The 14,625-nt window shown below is 42.6% G+C and overlaps 1 protein-coding gene across 11 annotated transcripts in view; it reads left to right on the top strand.

Annotated features, from left to right (window-relative positions):
- The window catches only part of EHBP1 (EH domain binding protein 1), a 228,173-nt gene that overhangs the window by 485 nt on the left and 213,063 nt on the right, over positions 1–14,625 (top strand). For 10 of the 11 annotated variants that reach the window (XM_062614292.1, XM_062614298.1, XM_062614297.1 and 7 more), the window contains exon 2: positions 949–1,362. In XM_062614292.1, coding sequence (XP_062470276.1) covers positions 1,259–1,362 — 104 coding nt within the window. In that variant the 5' untranslated portion in view covers positions 949–1,258. Of the gene's footprint in view, positions 1–164; positions 322–948; positions 1,363–14,625 lie in introns of all 11 variants that reach the window. The other variant, XM_062614291.1, reaches the window with a different exon arrangement.

Raw genomic sequence — 14,625 nt, 5'->3', positions numbered from 1 at the left:
TCCTTGCCGTTGGCGTTTTAGCGTTTAAAACGGTAACGGCTGCGGGGGGCGCTGCCCCACGGGCTGGGCGCTGAAGTGACGGGCTGGTGGGGCGGGACGGGGCGCGGGGACGGTCCCCCCTCCCTCAACGGGACATTCCTGGAGCCAGGTTGCCTCCTTGCCAGCCTTGATGCCATCCTGCCCGGCCTCCTCGCCAGGTGCCGACATCGTTTGCTTCCCCACGTTCCCAGTGAAGAGGCTTTTTCCTTCACACCCAGCAGAGATGTTGATTTCCTATGGAGGGAGAAGACCTGTCTGGGTTTCTTCCTTTTTGCCTCCCTGGTGAGGGTTTCTCAGTTCAGGATGGAGAGGCATTTCCATTTCAGTATGATGCAGCGAGGGCTCAAGAAATGCCCCTTCATCTTTCATCCTCCTCCTCACCTTGGCACAGGCATTTAAGTAGTAGCACTTCTATGTCGGCTTCTTTTTCTATTCCTTCTCCTTGGAAGGAGAAATGGGAGCAGGAGGTGTGCGTGTGTGTGAGAGGAAACAACTGTTACACCTTTTGTCATCAAGACAAAGAACTTGCTTTCATCTCCCTGTGTCCCTCCCTCTGGGTGCACATTGGCAGCACCTCAGCCACTTCGCATTGCTTCCTGGAGATGCTACATAAGGATTCGGTGTGGCCCTGACCTGCCCTTTTTTGTTGTTGTTGCCAGTTATGATGGTGCTGATAAAAGGACATGTTGATATGTTTCCAAACAGACTCGTGGTTTGCATTCCTGAAATTGCTGCAGCATTCTTATTTATTTATTTAATTGGAGGGAGGGGGGATGACAGCAGGAAGGGGGTATGTTTTTGTGGTCTATTGTGGTTGCTTGAAAGGTTCAAGATCACGTGCAATTGCAGCACTGTAGTCTGGGGTATATTAACCAATGCTTTATCCCCTCTGCTCTATCTGTCTTCCAGTCCTGCAGTCTCCACATCATCTACTGTGTGAAGAATGATGATTCTGTGAGAGAACTTCCTTTCAGTTACCTATCCACTCCTTCTGCATGCTGCTCCTGTCCAGTGATGAGCCACTCAGCTAGACTGGGATTTACCGTGAAGAAGGGAGAGGCAGAATATGAATTGTAGACATCCCATCAACTTCCTCATGCACTGTTTTTTTTACTGCGTCTGTATATAAGTCTGCTGGTATCGAACACACACACTCTTCAACCTACACTGCTATTAGCAGAGTTGCTACTGTGTGAGAGGACTGGTATTTCTCACCATCATGGCTTCAGTTTGGAAAAGACTGCAGCGTGTTGGGAAACATGCTTCCAAGTTCCAGTTTGTGGCCTCTTACCAGGAGCTGATGGTCGAGTGCACCAAAAAATGGTAAGAAGCACTCGTGTTGCTGCACGAATGAGTGGAGTAAGCTGGTGGTGCTGAAATAGGAAGGATGTTGCTCATTTTGTACTGTTTGGTGTGCATGCACTTGACTTCTCCCCGTGCTTTCTTTTGCCTGAAGCAGCAGCGTGAGGTGCTTGTCTTGATGAGTGCTTGTTTTGCTGTGCATTTATCTTGGACCTGTTGGTTTTGTTCTGTACACTGATTTTTCTAAGCTGGTATTGTTTTTGTCATGCAGAGGACAGTGCATTTATTAGCTTGGTATGTGTGACTTGATGGTGTGGTTTTGGTTTTGGGTTTTGGTGGTTTTAGTTTTTGATATTTTTGTTTAATTAAATATTTCCTGTGAGCTGTTCCAGCTTCCAGCTCAACTTTTGGTGCTGAGCGTTATCTGCTGACACTGTGGTTACCTTACTGAGGCGTTTGAGATGAGTCCTGGAAGATGGTGATGTGTTAATCTGGAGTGGATCCCCGTTTCAGTTTTGACTTTTGCATCTGCTGATGCTTTGTCTTTCCTTCTTTTCCTTGTTCCTTTCCACATTTTAATGGGAAGAGGCAAGAGACAGATCCCTGGGAATTCTTTTAAGGTATTTTAGATGATAATTTTGTGCAGTGGTGGTCCAGTTGGATGGCTTTGGAGCTGACTAGACAGCAGTTAACAGTTAATGGTATGGATCTGGCGCGTCTTCCTTCCTGTGTGGAATAAGCTTAAATAAATCTGCTAGGGAAGACTAGAAGCAGCTTTTAAATAGTCAGGTAAAGATCTCCATTATACAAATACTTAAGTGCTGTTTTATATGTTTGGAATATTGACATTACTGACATAATTCCTCACATTAGTGAGAGTCTGTAGTGTCAGGGGATGAAGAAAGTACTTTCCAGACCTCGTGGACAGAGATGTTCAAATTGCCTTGTAATAAACTGCAGCCTCCTTTCTAATACTTGGCCTTTCTTCTTGTTGGCAAGTTTGGCACTTGCATTGGCTGCTTGCACTGGTTATGAGTAATTGCCTCTACAAATTTAAATTCTATGTCTTGGAGTTGGAAATCTCTGTCAAATATGCTGGGAGGCTGCTTGTTGCTCTGTCTTAAAGGAACACTTTCAGGTTATTTTTTCTGTAACAAGTTGTCTTCTTGCCTAAAATGTTTTGAAAGGTTAGTAAGAAGAGAATTGTTTTGGAAATTGAACTTGGATTCACAGAATAAACTACAAATAAAATGGTTTTAACAGTTGAAAGAGACTGTCATGATTATCTCATGCAATCTGCTCTCTATTTCAGGCCAAAGAGTTCTCCATGGTAATTTTGATTTATCAGATTCAATTTAGCAGTTGTGATTATTACTTTTAATGCTTTGTTTGCATAAAGTAGCCTGTTTTGGCTTTCATTTTCACTTTGATTTACTCCTTGCATGAGAATTTGCAGAATGCTTCAGCACTGAAGTGTGAATGCTGCAGGGAAATGTTCAGATTGGATCTGCAGCTGACTTTCACTTGATTTAAGAAGAATTCACACACAAAAGTTCTCTTGTGAACAATCTTGTTATTTTAGAAGCAATTAGCTTATTGTTTAATCATAAACTAGAGTGCCCACCTAGCAAAATGCCTCTGTGTGAAGTAGTGAAACAGCCTTTCAAAATCAGGTATGCAGCTGAGTTTTTTAAAATAAGTTGTCTTTCTGAACCTTCATTTTGTGGTTTTGAACTTAAAGGCAAGATCAGTGCTTGTGTTGGTTATGATGGAGCAACAGTATAGTGGTGAAATGTGAATGAATTCTAGGAAAAATAACAATAGGGAAAAACATCATTCATGCAGTCATTTGATTGTAGCTTTTCTATTCTGCTTCCTCTTGTTTGGAGAACCTTAACAAAAGTGCTCTTTAAGCATGCAGGCTAAAATACGATATTTCTGCCATAAGTTAAATTCCTCTATGAAACAAAAGAGTAAGTCTATAAATATTTTGGGAATCTTCAACTCAATCTTTCCTTAACTTTGGAGAAAATACAGTTTTGCACGTCCTGACAAAATAATTTCTTCCTCTGTTTCTAAAGCTTGACTCTTGAGCTTGGCCCATGTGAGAAAAGGAAGAAATGAACTCCATATGCTGTTCCTGCTGAAAGCACTCAATATATATTAAGTGTCAGCGCTGTAGTGTGTAGCTTGTTTGATTGAAATGTAGTAAGCAGTAAGTTATTTTAATGTGCTGGCATTTTAACAATGCAGTGTTTCTGGAGGAAAAGAATGCTCCATTCATATTTTAAAATAAATGACAATGCAGTCATAAACACACTTGAACTGAGATGTGTTGTGAGCAGGGATTGTGCATGACCAAAGCAGGTTGGATGCCTGCCTGTGAGCTGCTATCTTCTGTTGGGTTTGTGTTTGTCTAACTCTTCAGAAAATGACTTGTGTTTTAGAGTATTTTTGTAAGTGATTGCATGAGGTTTGCGATCTTTGGTGTATTTCTGGTTGGCTTTAATACTTTTTGTCTCCTCTGGACATGTATTGATTTGAATAGCTTAGTGTTTGAAATAACTTCTGCTCTTTTTTTCTGGAGTTATGCTGGCTGTGTGGGAAGTCTCTACCAATCTGGTGTTGTTGCTTCAGTATTTAAAAGGATTATCTCTAGGTACAGGAGCATTTGTCCAGCAAAAAAACCCCACTCCCTTTCGTTGCTTTTTCTGCTCCCTGTAATTTCTGATTCATTTTCCTGCTGATGATTAGAGGCAGCTGCTCTCAGATGATCGCTTTTCATCAGTGCTGTATTTGAGGGGTGACAGGTTGTGATGGAATGTCCAGTGTTGTCCACTGTTTCATTAGAAAAAAACTTTATTTTCAGGTGATTAACAGGACTGAGTCACTTCTGTGTCATTCTGGCTGCTCCTGCTGACCCAGACCTGATTATTGTATGAAGACAGGCTGAGAAAGTTGGGGCTGTTCAGCCTGGAGAAGAGAAGGCTGCATGGAGACCTCATAGCAGCCTTCCAGTATCTGAAGGGGGCCTATAAGGATGCTGGGGAGGGACTCTTCATTAGGGACTGTAGTGATAGGACAAGGGGAAACGGGTTAAAACTTGAACAGGGGAAGTTTAGATAGGATATAAGGAGGAAGTTTTTACTGTAAGGGTGGTGAGGCACTGGAACGGGTTGCCCAGAGAGGTTGTGAATGCTCCATTTCTGGCGGTGTTCAGGGACAGGTTGGACAGAGCCTTGGGTGACATGGTTTAGTGTGAGGTGTCCCTGTCCAACGCAGGCGGGTTGGAACTTGATGATCTTCAGGTTGTTTCCAACCCTAACTATTCTATGATTCTGTGATTGTGAATGCTTGATACCTTTGAAAAGTTGAGCACTTTGTTTATTTAGAGCCTTTCATTAAAAATAAATAAATAAATGCAGTCTTGGTCTTTATGGATTATTGACTCCTGCTACTGCGAAAACGTCATGCTTTCATTAATCATGTAAGCACTTGTTTGTTTTTTTCAAAGGCAGTGCTGGAGTGTGTCATCCTCCACTTACCCTTGGAATAAGCTGGAACAGCCCAGGATTTTCCACCCCCCCCACCAGTGAGCTGCAGTCCTGGCCTGGAAGGACTGTGCATGGCAGAAGAGAGTTAATTTAGTCGCTATCCTAAGTGCAGAACCGCTGAATAAAACCAGGAATCGGCCTCATGTGTTTTGCTTAGGCTTCTACGATAAAAGTTGTATTTGCTGCTTTGTGCTGTCAGAGCAGGCTGTTGCTGTGTGGGATAGGAGCGTGCTGGGCATTGCTGGCATGTGTTGATGCTGTGACTTACACAGGGGATCCAGTTCAGTTGCCTGAACACTGGTGTCTAGCACTGTTTGAGATGCCTTTGGGTTTCCTGCCAGTGCAAGCTGCCAGTTTGGAGAAGCCCAGGTCTCCTGTTGATCCTGTGTCAAGCCTGCCAGGCTGGCATGCATCTCTTGTGTACCCTGGGGCTTCTCAGCTGCTGGAGGCCTCTGTTCAGGCAACTGAGGAAAGGCTTGTCTGAGGCACAGGCTTAGCAGAGGAGCATCACAGGATGAAAATACTCCTTTGGACAAAAGATCAGTTCCAATACTTGGACCTGAAGCTGTGATAGCTGTTTTACAGAGTTGCTGAAGCATCTAATGCTGAGCACATGGAGCTCTATAGGATGGCTTTTATGTTTCCTTATTTTTGTGTGGTATCTCATGAGTCAAGGACTCAGTAGAGGCTTCAAGTATAATATTCACTGATTTTCACAGAAAATGGCCTAACTTACTGAGCTGAGGATGCCAAGTTCTTAATATGTCATTGTCCATTGGTTGCTTTTATGAGCAAGAAAGCTCACCTGAACATTGGTGCTAACTGCTTAAAATGCTGGAGAAGAGTAAGCATAAGGAGGCTTCTGTACAGGATTTTCCATTCAGGGGTGCTTGAGAGATAAAGAAATAGGTTATTTATTGTTTTTCTTTTTTTTTTTATTTTTTTTTACAATGTTTGTAATATCCATCATCTCCTACATGACCTGCTTTGCTTTTAAATCCTGCCTAAAAATACAGCAAACCATGATGTTCTAAGAGGGTTAAACTCGTATGCTTCCTCAACTGAAGACAGGCTTCATTTCCATGAGGCAGGTTGCCTCATTTTGTGTCAAATTAGGTATGGTCTGAGGTAGGTTCTGTATTTTCAAATGTCTTTCTCTTTTGGAAATGAAGTAATGCTTAATCTTTCTTTTTGCTTTTTTTTTTGGTGTTTTTTTTTTTTCCTCCCAGAAAGCTTTAGCCATCTGTTTTTCTCTTTTATTGTAGCTTCATAGCTGGATGCTGCAGGAATTTTAAGATTTGGCATGCATTGTGCATGGGAGAGATGAGCTTTTTGAGATTCCACGGTTCACACCAGTCTGCTCGCCTTCTGCTCTGTGCTTTCTAACAAACTCTTCAGTGCTGAAGGCCTCGGAGAGAACTGGAGTTAACTGCTTGCTGTAGAAATCCTTGGGGGATGCCCGTACGGGGTCAGGCTGCCACATTGCTCAGTTAATTTCCTTGCTTTGCATGGTTGTTAAGAGGGGTTTTGTGAGTACCTAAGTGCCTTTAATTATTAAGGATGATCGCATTCAAACTTGTGAAAGAAAGAGATACAGTTACAGGTCAATTCAGAGCCTCTTTGAGTTGGTTTTGCTGTGAACTAGGCTTTTTGTCATGGGCTTCCTCTTCTGAGTTTTTCCATCAGCCTTGCATTTGCATGTTGGGTAGCCTGTAACAAGCGTAGCTTGTGCAAGGAAAGCCTCGTGCAATTTCTCCTGTTTTTTTTCATCTTCTTTTCTTCTTTTCAATTGAATTACACCCTGTCCTTGCACTCTTCATTCACATCTCTGATTCCACACCAAATAATCTCCATCTGCAAATACACTTCAGCGTTTTCTTTTCCATTCATTTCCAGGTTTGACTGAGGACTTTTTGAGGGCTTAGACTGTGTGCCAAACTTACTCTTTCCAAATAATCACCACCAGCTGCCTTAAGGGTTGCCCTTGTTCCTTTCTTTCTGCAGTCAATTAAAACACACTTACTGTCCACACACAAAAGCAGTTCTCCTCTGCCACCTTGCAACTCTTTTCTTTGTGTCCAAAAGAAAATACTTGGTTTCAGAAATGTAGATCTGCTTCTTTGTGCTCTGTGCCTGAGTTGTGTCAGGAGGTTGTCTACCAATCCTGACTCCTTCACACCAGCTGCTTTCCTTCCCTACCTTACCAGGCTAGCCTCCTGGCCCCTTTTCATAGCCTTATGTCTGTTGCATGGACCACAAGTTAGGAATTTCTCATCAAAATTGTTGGCTACATATTGTTCAGTGAAGAGATTTCAATAGGAGAGGTATGAGTATGTGAAATCTTTCTTGCTGCTGACCTGCTCAGATTGTCAGTGCTACATATTTATACCCATTTCTGATTTGCAGCACCTCTTTGAGAGTGTTTGAAACTCTGGATCCAGTTCCTAAAGACCTTATTGGTAGAAGCAGGCACAAAGCTTAGTATCTGTAAAGTAGAAAGATTTGGGTTTGTCATAAATACTTATAAATCTTATTTGTCTTTGAGAGACAGAATGCTTTCCAGAAATTCTTTAACCTAGTTTACTGTCCTAGCAGTCATAAAAGTAATTGCCTACATCAGAAAAGATAAGGTTATATCCAAGTGTAGACAAATCTATCCTAATGGTGTATTGTTTATTCAGTTAAAGGGGTGAGGATGTCTCCTTGAATAAACAAAATACACTAACTTACATTCTAACCAGCTTTATTTTTTGAGAGAGAAACTGTGTGTGTGCGTAACTTCCTCACAGAGCTTTACAAATAAATAAACCCTGGCTGTGTTCCTGCAGGCGTTGTGGTGCGTGCATACAGTAAAGTACATGTGGACTGTTCCTTTGAACCCAGTGGGCTTGAGCTGCAATAAAGAATTGTTTTGCAGGATTGGATCCCAGTGAATACGCTTTTCAGCTCTTTGTTTTATGAGGTTAAATAAAATGAAATATTATGACATTGTGTAGGCCTCATCCGAGCTGAGTCTTCAGTCTCTTAGACTGCTCAGGCTGTATAGTGCCAGTCTGTTGCTTCAATTAGTTTTTAATTGGTTGGAGAGAGCTGAAGTCCCTTTCACAGTTGAGTGTGAATAAGGAGAGGAGGAGGAGGCTGGTAAGGTTGACTAAATCTGAGGAAACTTCTAAAACAAACCCTTCAGTCAGGGTAGTAAAAAGCATTCTGCTTGGGTGGTTTTCTGAGACTGTAGGGGTGCGGGGTTGTTTGTTTGCTTCTAACAGCTTTCCTGGCTTACTCTGAGGGGAGTGTGTGAAGTGTGTGTCTGTTTCCATTGCCCCTTTCTCTCCTTTTCCTCCTTGGAGTAGAAGCTGGCCTTGGCAGGCTGTTTGCTACCTTGCTGTGGGACACTCCTGAGCTGCCCTCTGTACTAAGTCTGTTTTGCATGTCCCAGAATGGACTCTGAAACACAGGAACTATGCAGCTGAACTTCTGTTCCTCATTTTAAGATACGCACACAGGAATAGGGTAAATAAAGCTGTCTCTGTTTTTTTCCTCTTGCTGTCTGTATTTGAAAAAAAAATGTATTTCTGCAGCATATAGTTTATGTCAGAGCCTCTCAGCTGGGAAAGGTATATGTTTTGGCAGTTGAGGTATAGAGTAGTTGTGGCTTTTGGCACCTGGAAAGGCATTGCAGGGACTTGGGAACTGTGGGTTAAGCATGAGCTAAAATTAGCAGAACCATAACTAGCATTGCTGCTGTCTAAGGCTCTGACTCATGAGGTTTTCTAGATTCAAGAGTGGAGCTGAGATGTCACAGTCCCTTAGCAGCATTCATCTTCTGCTTTCCTCTGCCCTGAAGCAGAGGTAGAATGAGAGTAAGGCTGCCTGGTGTGTTAGTGTTAGCTGCCATCGACTTCAGTTCAGATTTGTAAGGTGAGCGTGGACTGCAGCAGTTTGAGGAGCATTTGCACTTCCCTTATGCTGCCCTGATAGGAGCAGGGAGGAAAACCTGCCAGAGGGGTGAGATGAGCCACAGCTGCTGGCAAGAGCATCTTAGAGTGCTTCAGCTAAATCACCCAGATCCTGAGTCAGTGCCCTGTGCTGTCACTGTAGGGCTTCCAAATGCGCAAGCTTTTGAGATGAATCAGAAGTGCAGGCCCTTCTGAACTATAATTTCCAGCTGTCTGCAAACCTGTAAAGATGAGCAGTGCAGAAGCAATTCTTGCTTGGCTGTTGAGGTTTTCTTTGTAGTGGGGAGTCCTTATTGGGGTTCTTTTTCATTTTTATTATTATTTAAAGAGACTTTCTTGAGGATTACTCCAAAGCTATGGCCAGGCTCTGCAGCTGCTTAACTGTCTGCAGCTGCTGAACTGCCATTTCTGTGGCTCTGTGTATTTATTTTAGCACAGACTGGTTTCAGGTTTTATTTCATGTACACACTCAGTCTCCTGCAGTCCTACTGTGGGTTTTGTTTTGGGTGAGCTGCTGTAACAGGGCCTAATGGCATGCTAACAGATCTGATCTTTCTTTTCTAATAGATTTGTTTTCAAAAATGACTTTAGTGCTGACCAAACATCACAAGAGCAAATTAATTTCTAGTTCTAGTCACAACTGCATTAAAACAATCAGGGACATTTTAAGACTCTATCATATCACATCAGTTTTGAGTCTCATATTACCAAGGCCCATGTTACTAGCTCTCATTTCCTTGGTATCTTCACAAGCACCAGTCACCCACCTCTTTCTTTACCCAGTAAGTAATGTTTTCTTCCTTGCTGCTTGCTGTCTGATGGGTCAGAGCTGTTAGGCTGCTGAATGGGTGGCTCTGGCTGTAGTGATCTGGCTGTTTTGATGGGTGTGCAGCTTTGCTGGGAGCATGTGTTCATCTCCACCTGTTGGGACAAGCCCCATCACCTTTTGTGTAGGCCAGGCAGACCAAAGACATTTCCTAAGTCAGCTCTGGGTTTTCCATTACATATGTTGTTGCTTGATGCCCTGAGATGATAGCTGTCTTGAGCTTTCTTTAGGCCTAAGACTAATGCACTGATGCCTGTGCTTTTAAAGCCAGTGTCATAAACTGACTGTCCCCTCCCAGCTGTGCTTGGGAAGAGTGTTTGCATAGCCAGTACTGTTAATATCAAAAGCCATATTAAATGAAGTAATTGGAGAATCTGGACTATTGAATACAGTTGGCAGCACATTGTATGCTGCCACTAAGCATGCACTGTGAACTTCCTTGACTTTCAGTGACTGCCCATTAAGTAAACTCTGAATCCTCTTGTTTATGGCAGTACGTAGCAGGAGATTTAAAAGAGCAGAAAAGAGCTGTAAAAACAGCTTAATTCTCTTTTCCAGCAAATATCTAGCCTGTAAGTTTCCAAACCAACCTGTTGCTGATTTATCTGTGGTTTATTAGCAGAGGACTTAACCTTGACAGCACCTGACATGATTATAGCTCTGGAGTCACAACTCTGGCCATGTGGCAGGTATGTGAATCTGTCTGGCTGTTCTTAACTGCTTGGCTGTATTTTTCTTCTAGTTGTACCTACCATCTCTTGGAAAACTGATAGCTTAGTTTGCTCATTTTACCTATGGGAAGAGACAATAGTTGTATAAAGCCCTAAAAATTTCAAGAGAACACTTTCTCTTGAAGTGCAGATCTTAACTGGATAGAGTACTTGGAATAAGTGTCTCCTAAGTTGAGCTAGTGAATATTCATAAAGCTTCCCCTTGCATTCCTTTGTCTTGAACATGTAAGAAAACTTTAAGAATGGGAAAGTCCTGACCCATTTTTCACCACTTCCTCTCATACAACAGAAAGCAGAAGAATCTAGCAGCATTACTTGGTTTTGAGGCATATTTGGGATGATTCCTGTTTTCTGTCCACACTTTCTGAGAGATCTTTTTTTAAAATACAGTGGTGTTTTCATCCCATTTTGATGGGGATTTGTGCATGTAGAAAAGGGAATTTGGGGTTGTTGGCTTTGGTTTTGGTTTTCTATTTTCATGCTAAAATTGTTTACTTTAGATGGCTGCTCTGAGCTCTGGTGTCTCTATACCCTTTCAGAATACCTAGTGAATCTTGAAACAGTAAAGGGATTATCTTCTTTCCCATGGATTCTTCTTTTCATATAGAAAATGGGATTTGAGCTTGTTTTCATTTTAAACTGAAAGATGACCAAGAGTTATCTGAACACCTTGAATTCTTATAGTGGTTGATGTAATCATGGGATTTTTTGACAGAGGCTTGAGTGTGTGTGTGATCACCCATACTGCTATAACTGTAAACATCTAGTGCTTGAGACATGCTGCTTCCTTTAGTCCATGGCTGTCAGACTGTCCAGTGAAAGTGGGGGGGAAGGCAACTATTTTTTCCTGCCCCTAGGAAAGGCAAGTTTCTTTTCCCTGTCTTCAGAAAGTTACCTGTTTTCTGGGGTAAGTCCTATGCCATCTGAAAGCTGGCAGCTGCACAACAGGGCAGTGCCAGAACATGGTAATACTTGGTAAAGGATGGTGTGAGGGGACTGTCTGTCGCGTGTCATCTGCTACCTGTGGGGCTGTGGCAGCCTACTGTGCCCCTCTGCCTTGCCAAAGCATGTTGTATCTCCATACCAACACTGAAGTCACTGCTCTAGAGAGCTGGGACAGCCCTTTTCTCTGGGCGCGTGAAACTTGTGGTTGATGGGGCTGTGCTGTCAGGCGTTAACTTGCTGTGTTGTTTTTGAACCTTGGGCTTTTCCCTTATTTTTAGCTTTGCTCCATAGGGAAAAAGTTCTTGTGTGATGTTTCAGTGAACAATTTCAACAAAAGCTTATGGGGATGGAAACCTGCAGCTCTTATTCCCAAGGGTTTTGTGACAAGGGGCCTCTGGATAGAAGAGAGAAATCTTGCTCAGACCCCATGGCTGCAGGTGAAAATCCAGTATCTCTACCCTTTATTAGACACTAGAGAATCTGCAAGGGTGACAGCTGTTGGCAGCCCATCCTCTTTCCCTCTGGTTGGAACTGCAGGTTAGTTGCAGTTTGTGCTTACACTCAGCCCTTTGTGCCAGTGTATTTTTGGAGCAGGAGCTGCTAGATACGTTTCTCCATTTCTCAGTTCCCCATCTGCTACCGTAGCTGTCTCCTTCTCTAGCTGCCTTAGGAGAAGCTGCATTGCAGGGGACAATGGCAGCAAAACCAGGAGTGTTACCTGTGCTTTCAGTTTGTGAGTTACCTGGTCCTGAAGCTTGATGTTCATTTTACCTGTCATCACTAACTTCAGTACTGCTGGCAGTGTGGCTAATGTGATTTAGAACCACTGCAGGTGACAGCACAGTCCCTTGTCTCCTTTTCTATTTCTGAACTAGGAAACAGGAATATGGAATTTGTTTGCCTGTAGATTCAGTCTTGTTGTCGGGCGTGAACCCTAGTAAAGTATTTACAATGCACAAAGTCTGCTTCCTCCTAGAGGGAAAAACAATGCTGACTTCAGTAAATAAATTTATTTCAGCTAATTTTTATTCTGAGGGAAGTAGTATGTGTATTGCAGAGGGAGAAATACTTCCTCTTTTAGCAGCAGCTGTTAAAAGCAGGGTGCTTGCTCGCCTTGCAATTAAGGATGAAGTCAGCAAACTGTAATTTTAAAAAAGAAAATTATCTTGAGCTACTATTGACTATAAGAAGACTGCAGTTTACCCTAAGTTGTTTGTGTCCACCTCGTTGTGAGAACTGTCAGTATCTCTTACGATTGACAAAACCCCATTAAGGCCCAGAGAAGCAGAAACCTCCTGCCCTATTAGCCTCACAGAGTGGGTTTCCTGCCCTCGTCTGCCTTCTGTGTTGTGCATAGGTGAGCTCGGAGAAGACTCCATGAGATTTGCCTCTGGTCTTCTACAGGGTTAGTTTGTTCTTTGCAGGCTTTAAAAATGGTTGGCCTTGCGCTTTTCACGTGCAATATTTGCTTGTTGCATTTTAGCATTGCACAGGAATGAGGAAGGATGGACTGTGAGATGAGCTGATGTGGGACAGGGGCTGTGAGGAGAACGTGAGGTTATTCTCCGTGTTTGAGTGTCTCCTGGTCTGCCTGTACAGGGTGTACAAGGCAGATCCTGCTCGGTTTGGAAATACAAAACCAGTGACCTAAATATGAACAACCCATGTCAAAGTAAAAATAATTGTTGCAGAGAACAGTCATGGAGCCTTCCTGTATTTCTGCTGATGTCATCTCTTTGGTTAGCATGGGTTTTAGAGTTGGGGTCTTAACTTCTTCTTACACTGAACATCCCTTGCAGCAAAGGAGAAGTTAAAAGCAGTAGGGAGCTATTTCTGCAAGCTGGTAACACATGATAGAGAAGTCTGTGCACCTGTGCACAGTATGTACAAATACGTAGTTCAAGATGCAACATGTCCCAAGGTTTACATCAAAGGTCCAAGGCTCCTTCTGCCTCTGGACAGAGTGCCCTTAGAATAGAGGAGAACAGGAGCTTGCGCCCAGTTTCATGCAGTAAAATATGTACATCATTTGGAGAAGGTCTTTGTAAGGTCTTAGTGACATGGTTTAGTGGTGGACTTGGCAGTCATGAAGGTTGGACTTGTTTATCTTAAAGGTCTGTTCTAACCTAGTTGATTCTATGATTCTATCTATACATAGTAAAAGCAATGTATGTTATTGAACCATCTTAAGAGGAGAGAAAGCCTGGATGCTGATTATGAGTAGCAGAAAGTGGCTGTTGTTAGTAAGGGACAAATCTTGTCTACCCTTGGTTACTCTGAGTAACTCCCAGATGTGCTGTGGAGCATGTGGGCTGAGGAGGGCCAGGAGTCTCACTTTCCTTACAACCTTGAGCCATCAAACTACATAGCTTTGAAACAGTGCAGTATTTCATGTTACTGAAAACCTCAACATTGTAGTAAACCCCAGGCCTTTATTCTCCTATTGAATACATTTCCTTTCAGCTGTAATCAGATTTTTGTTTCATTCAGACAGATGTTTGCTGACCCAGGCCATGTAGAATTCTGATGACACAATATGCTCACTTTAAAATGGGAACTTTCTGTGTCACATTGAGCTTTCAGACTTGATTTTGCTGAACAAGCAATATGCACATGTATATACTTGAACCTCATCTATATGCAGCAGCCCCACTGTTTTACTGTGCCTATACAGTCCAAGTCACACAGCACTTATTCTTTCCTTATAGGCAGGAGACAGCAGTGCAGAAGTACATTATCTAGAGACATTTTCGTGGGAATAGCTGCACACACAGTATAAATGCTTCTGTAGCAAAATAAAATGCATATGTATTTTTGAATGTTCCAGAGCAACTATTCCAGTTTGGAGTACCTTCCCAAACTGAAGTAGTTTTGTTGTCACAAAAACTGTCCTGAGCAACCCTTGATAATTGAAATGTGTTATTGTGCCTCTGGTCGTGTTAAGGGAGAAGCAGTCCATCGTTACTCACATTCTAAGTCTGAGCCCTACACCCAGCAGTCAGAGGTTGCAGGGCAGGAGAGGTGCTGGCTTTGGTACCATTTGCTCAGCCAACACTGATGGGAATAAAACTGAAATTAGGTTTTACTCCAACACAGATATAAATGCTTCACTTTGTTAATTCATAATAGTCACAGTTCTTTCAGAAACTATTTTAGGAGGGAGGTTACCTCTTCTCTTGGTGAATGCTAATTATGATGTTGCCTCTCTTTGAGTGACTGTGATGGTAACAATCATATTGTTAAAAGAGAAATCTAAATTTAAAGTGTTCCAG

This window comes from Pezoporus occidentalis, unplaced genomic scaffold (assembly GCF_034315485.1).
Source record: "Pezoporus occidentalis ecotype Australia unplaced genomic scaffold, CSIRO_AGI_Poc_V1 ctg175, whole genome shotgun sequence".
In the NCBI taxonomy this organism is placed as follows: domain Eukaryota; kingdom Metazoa; phylum Chordata; class Aves; order Psittaciformes; family Psittacidae; genus Pezoporus; species Pezoporus occidentalis.
This window is presented reverse-complemented; position numbering and strand designations above follow the sequence as displayed.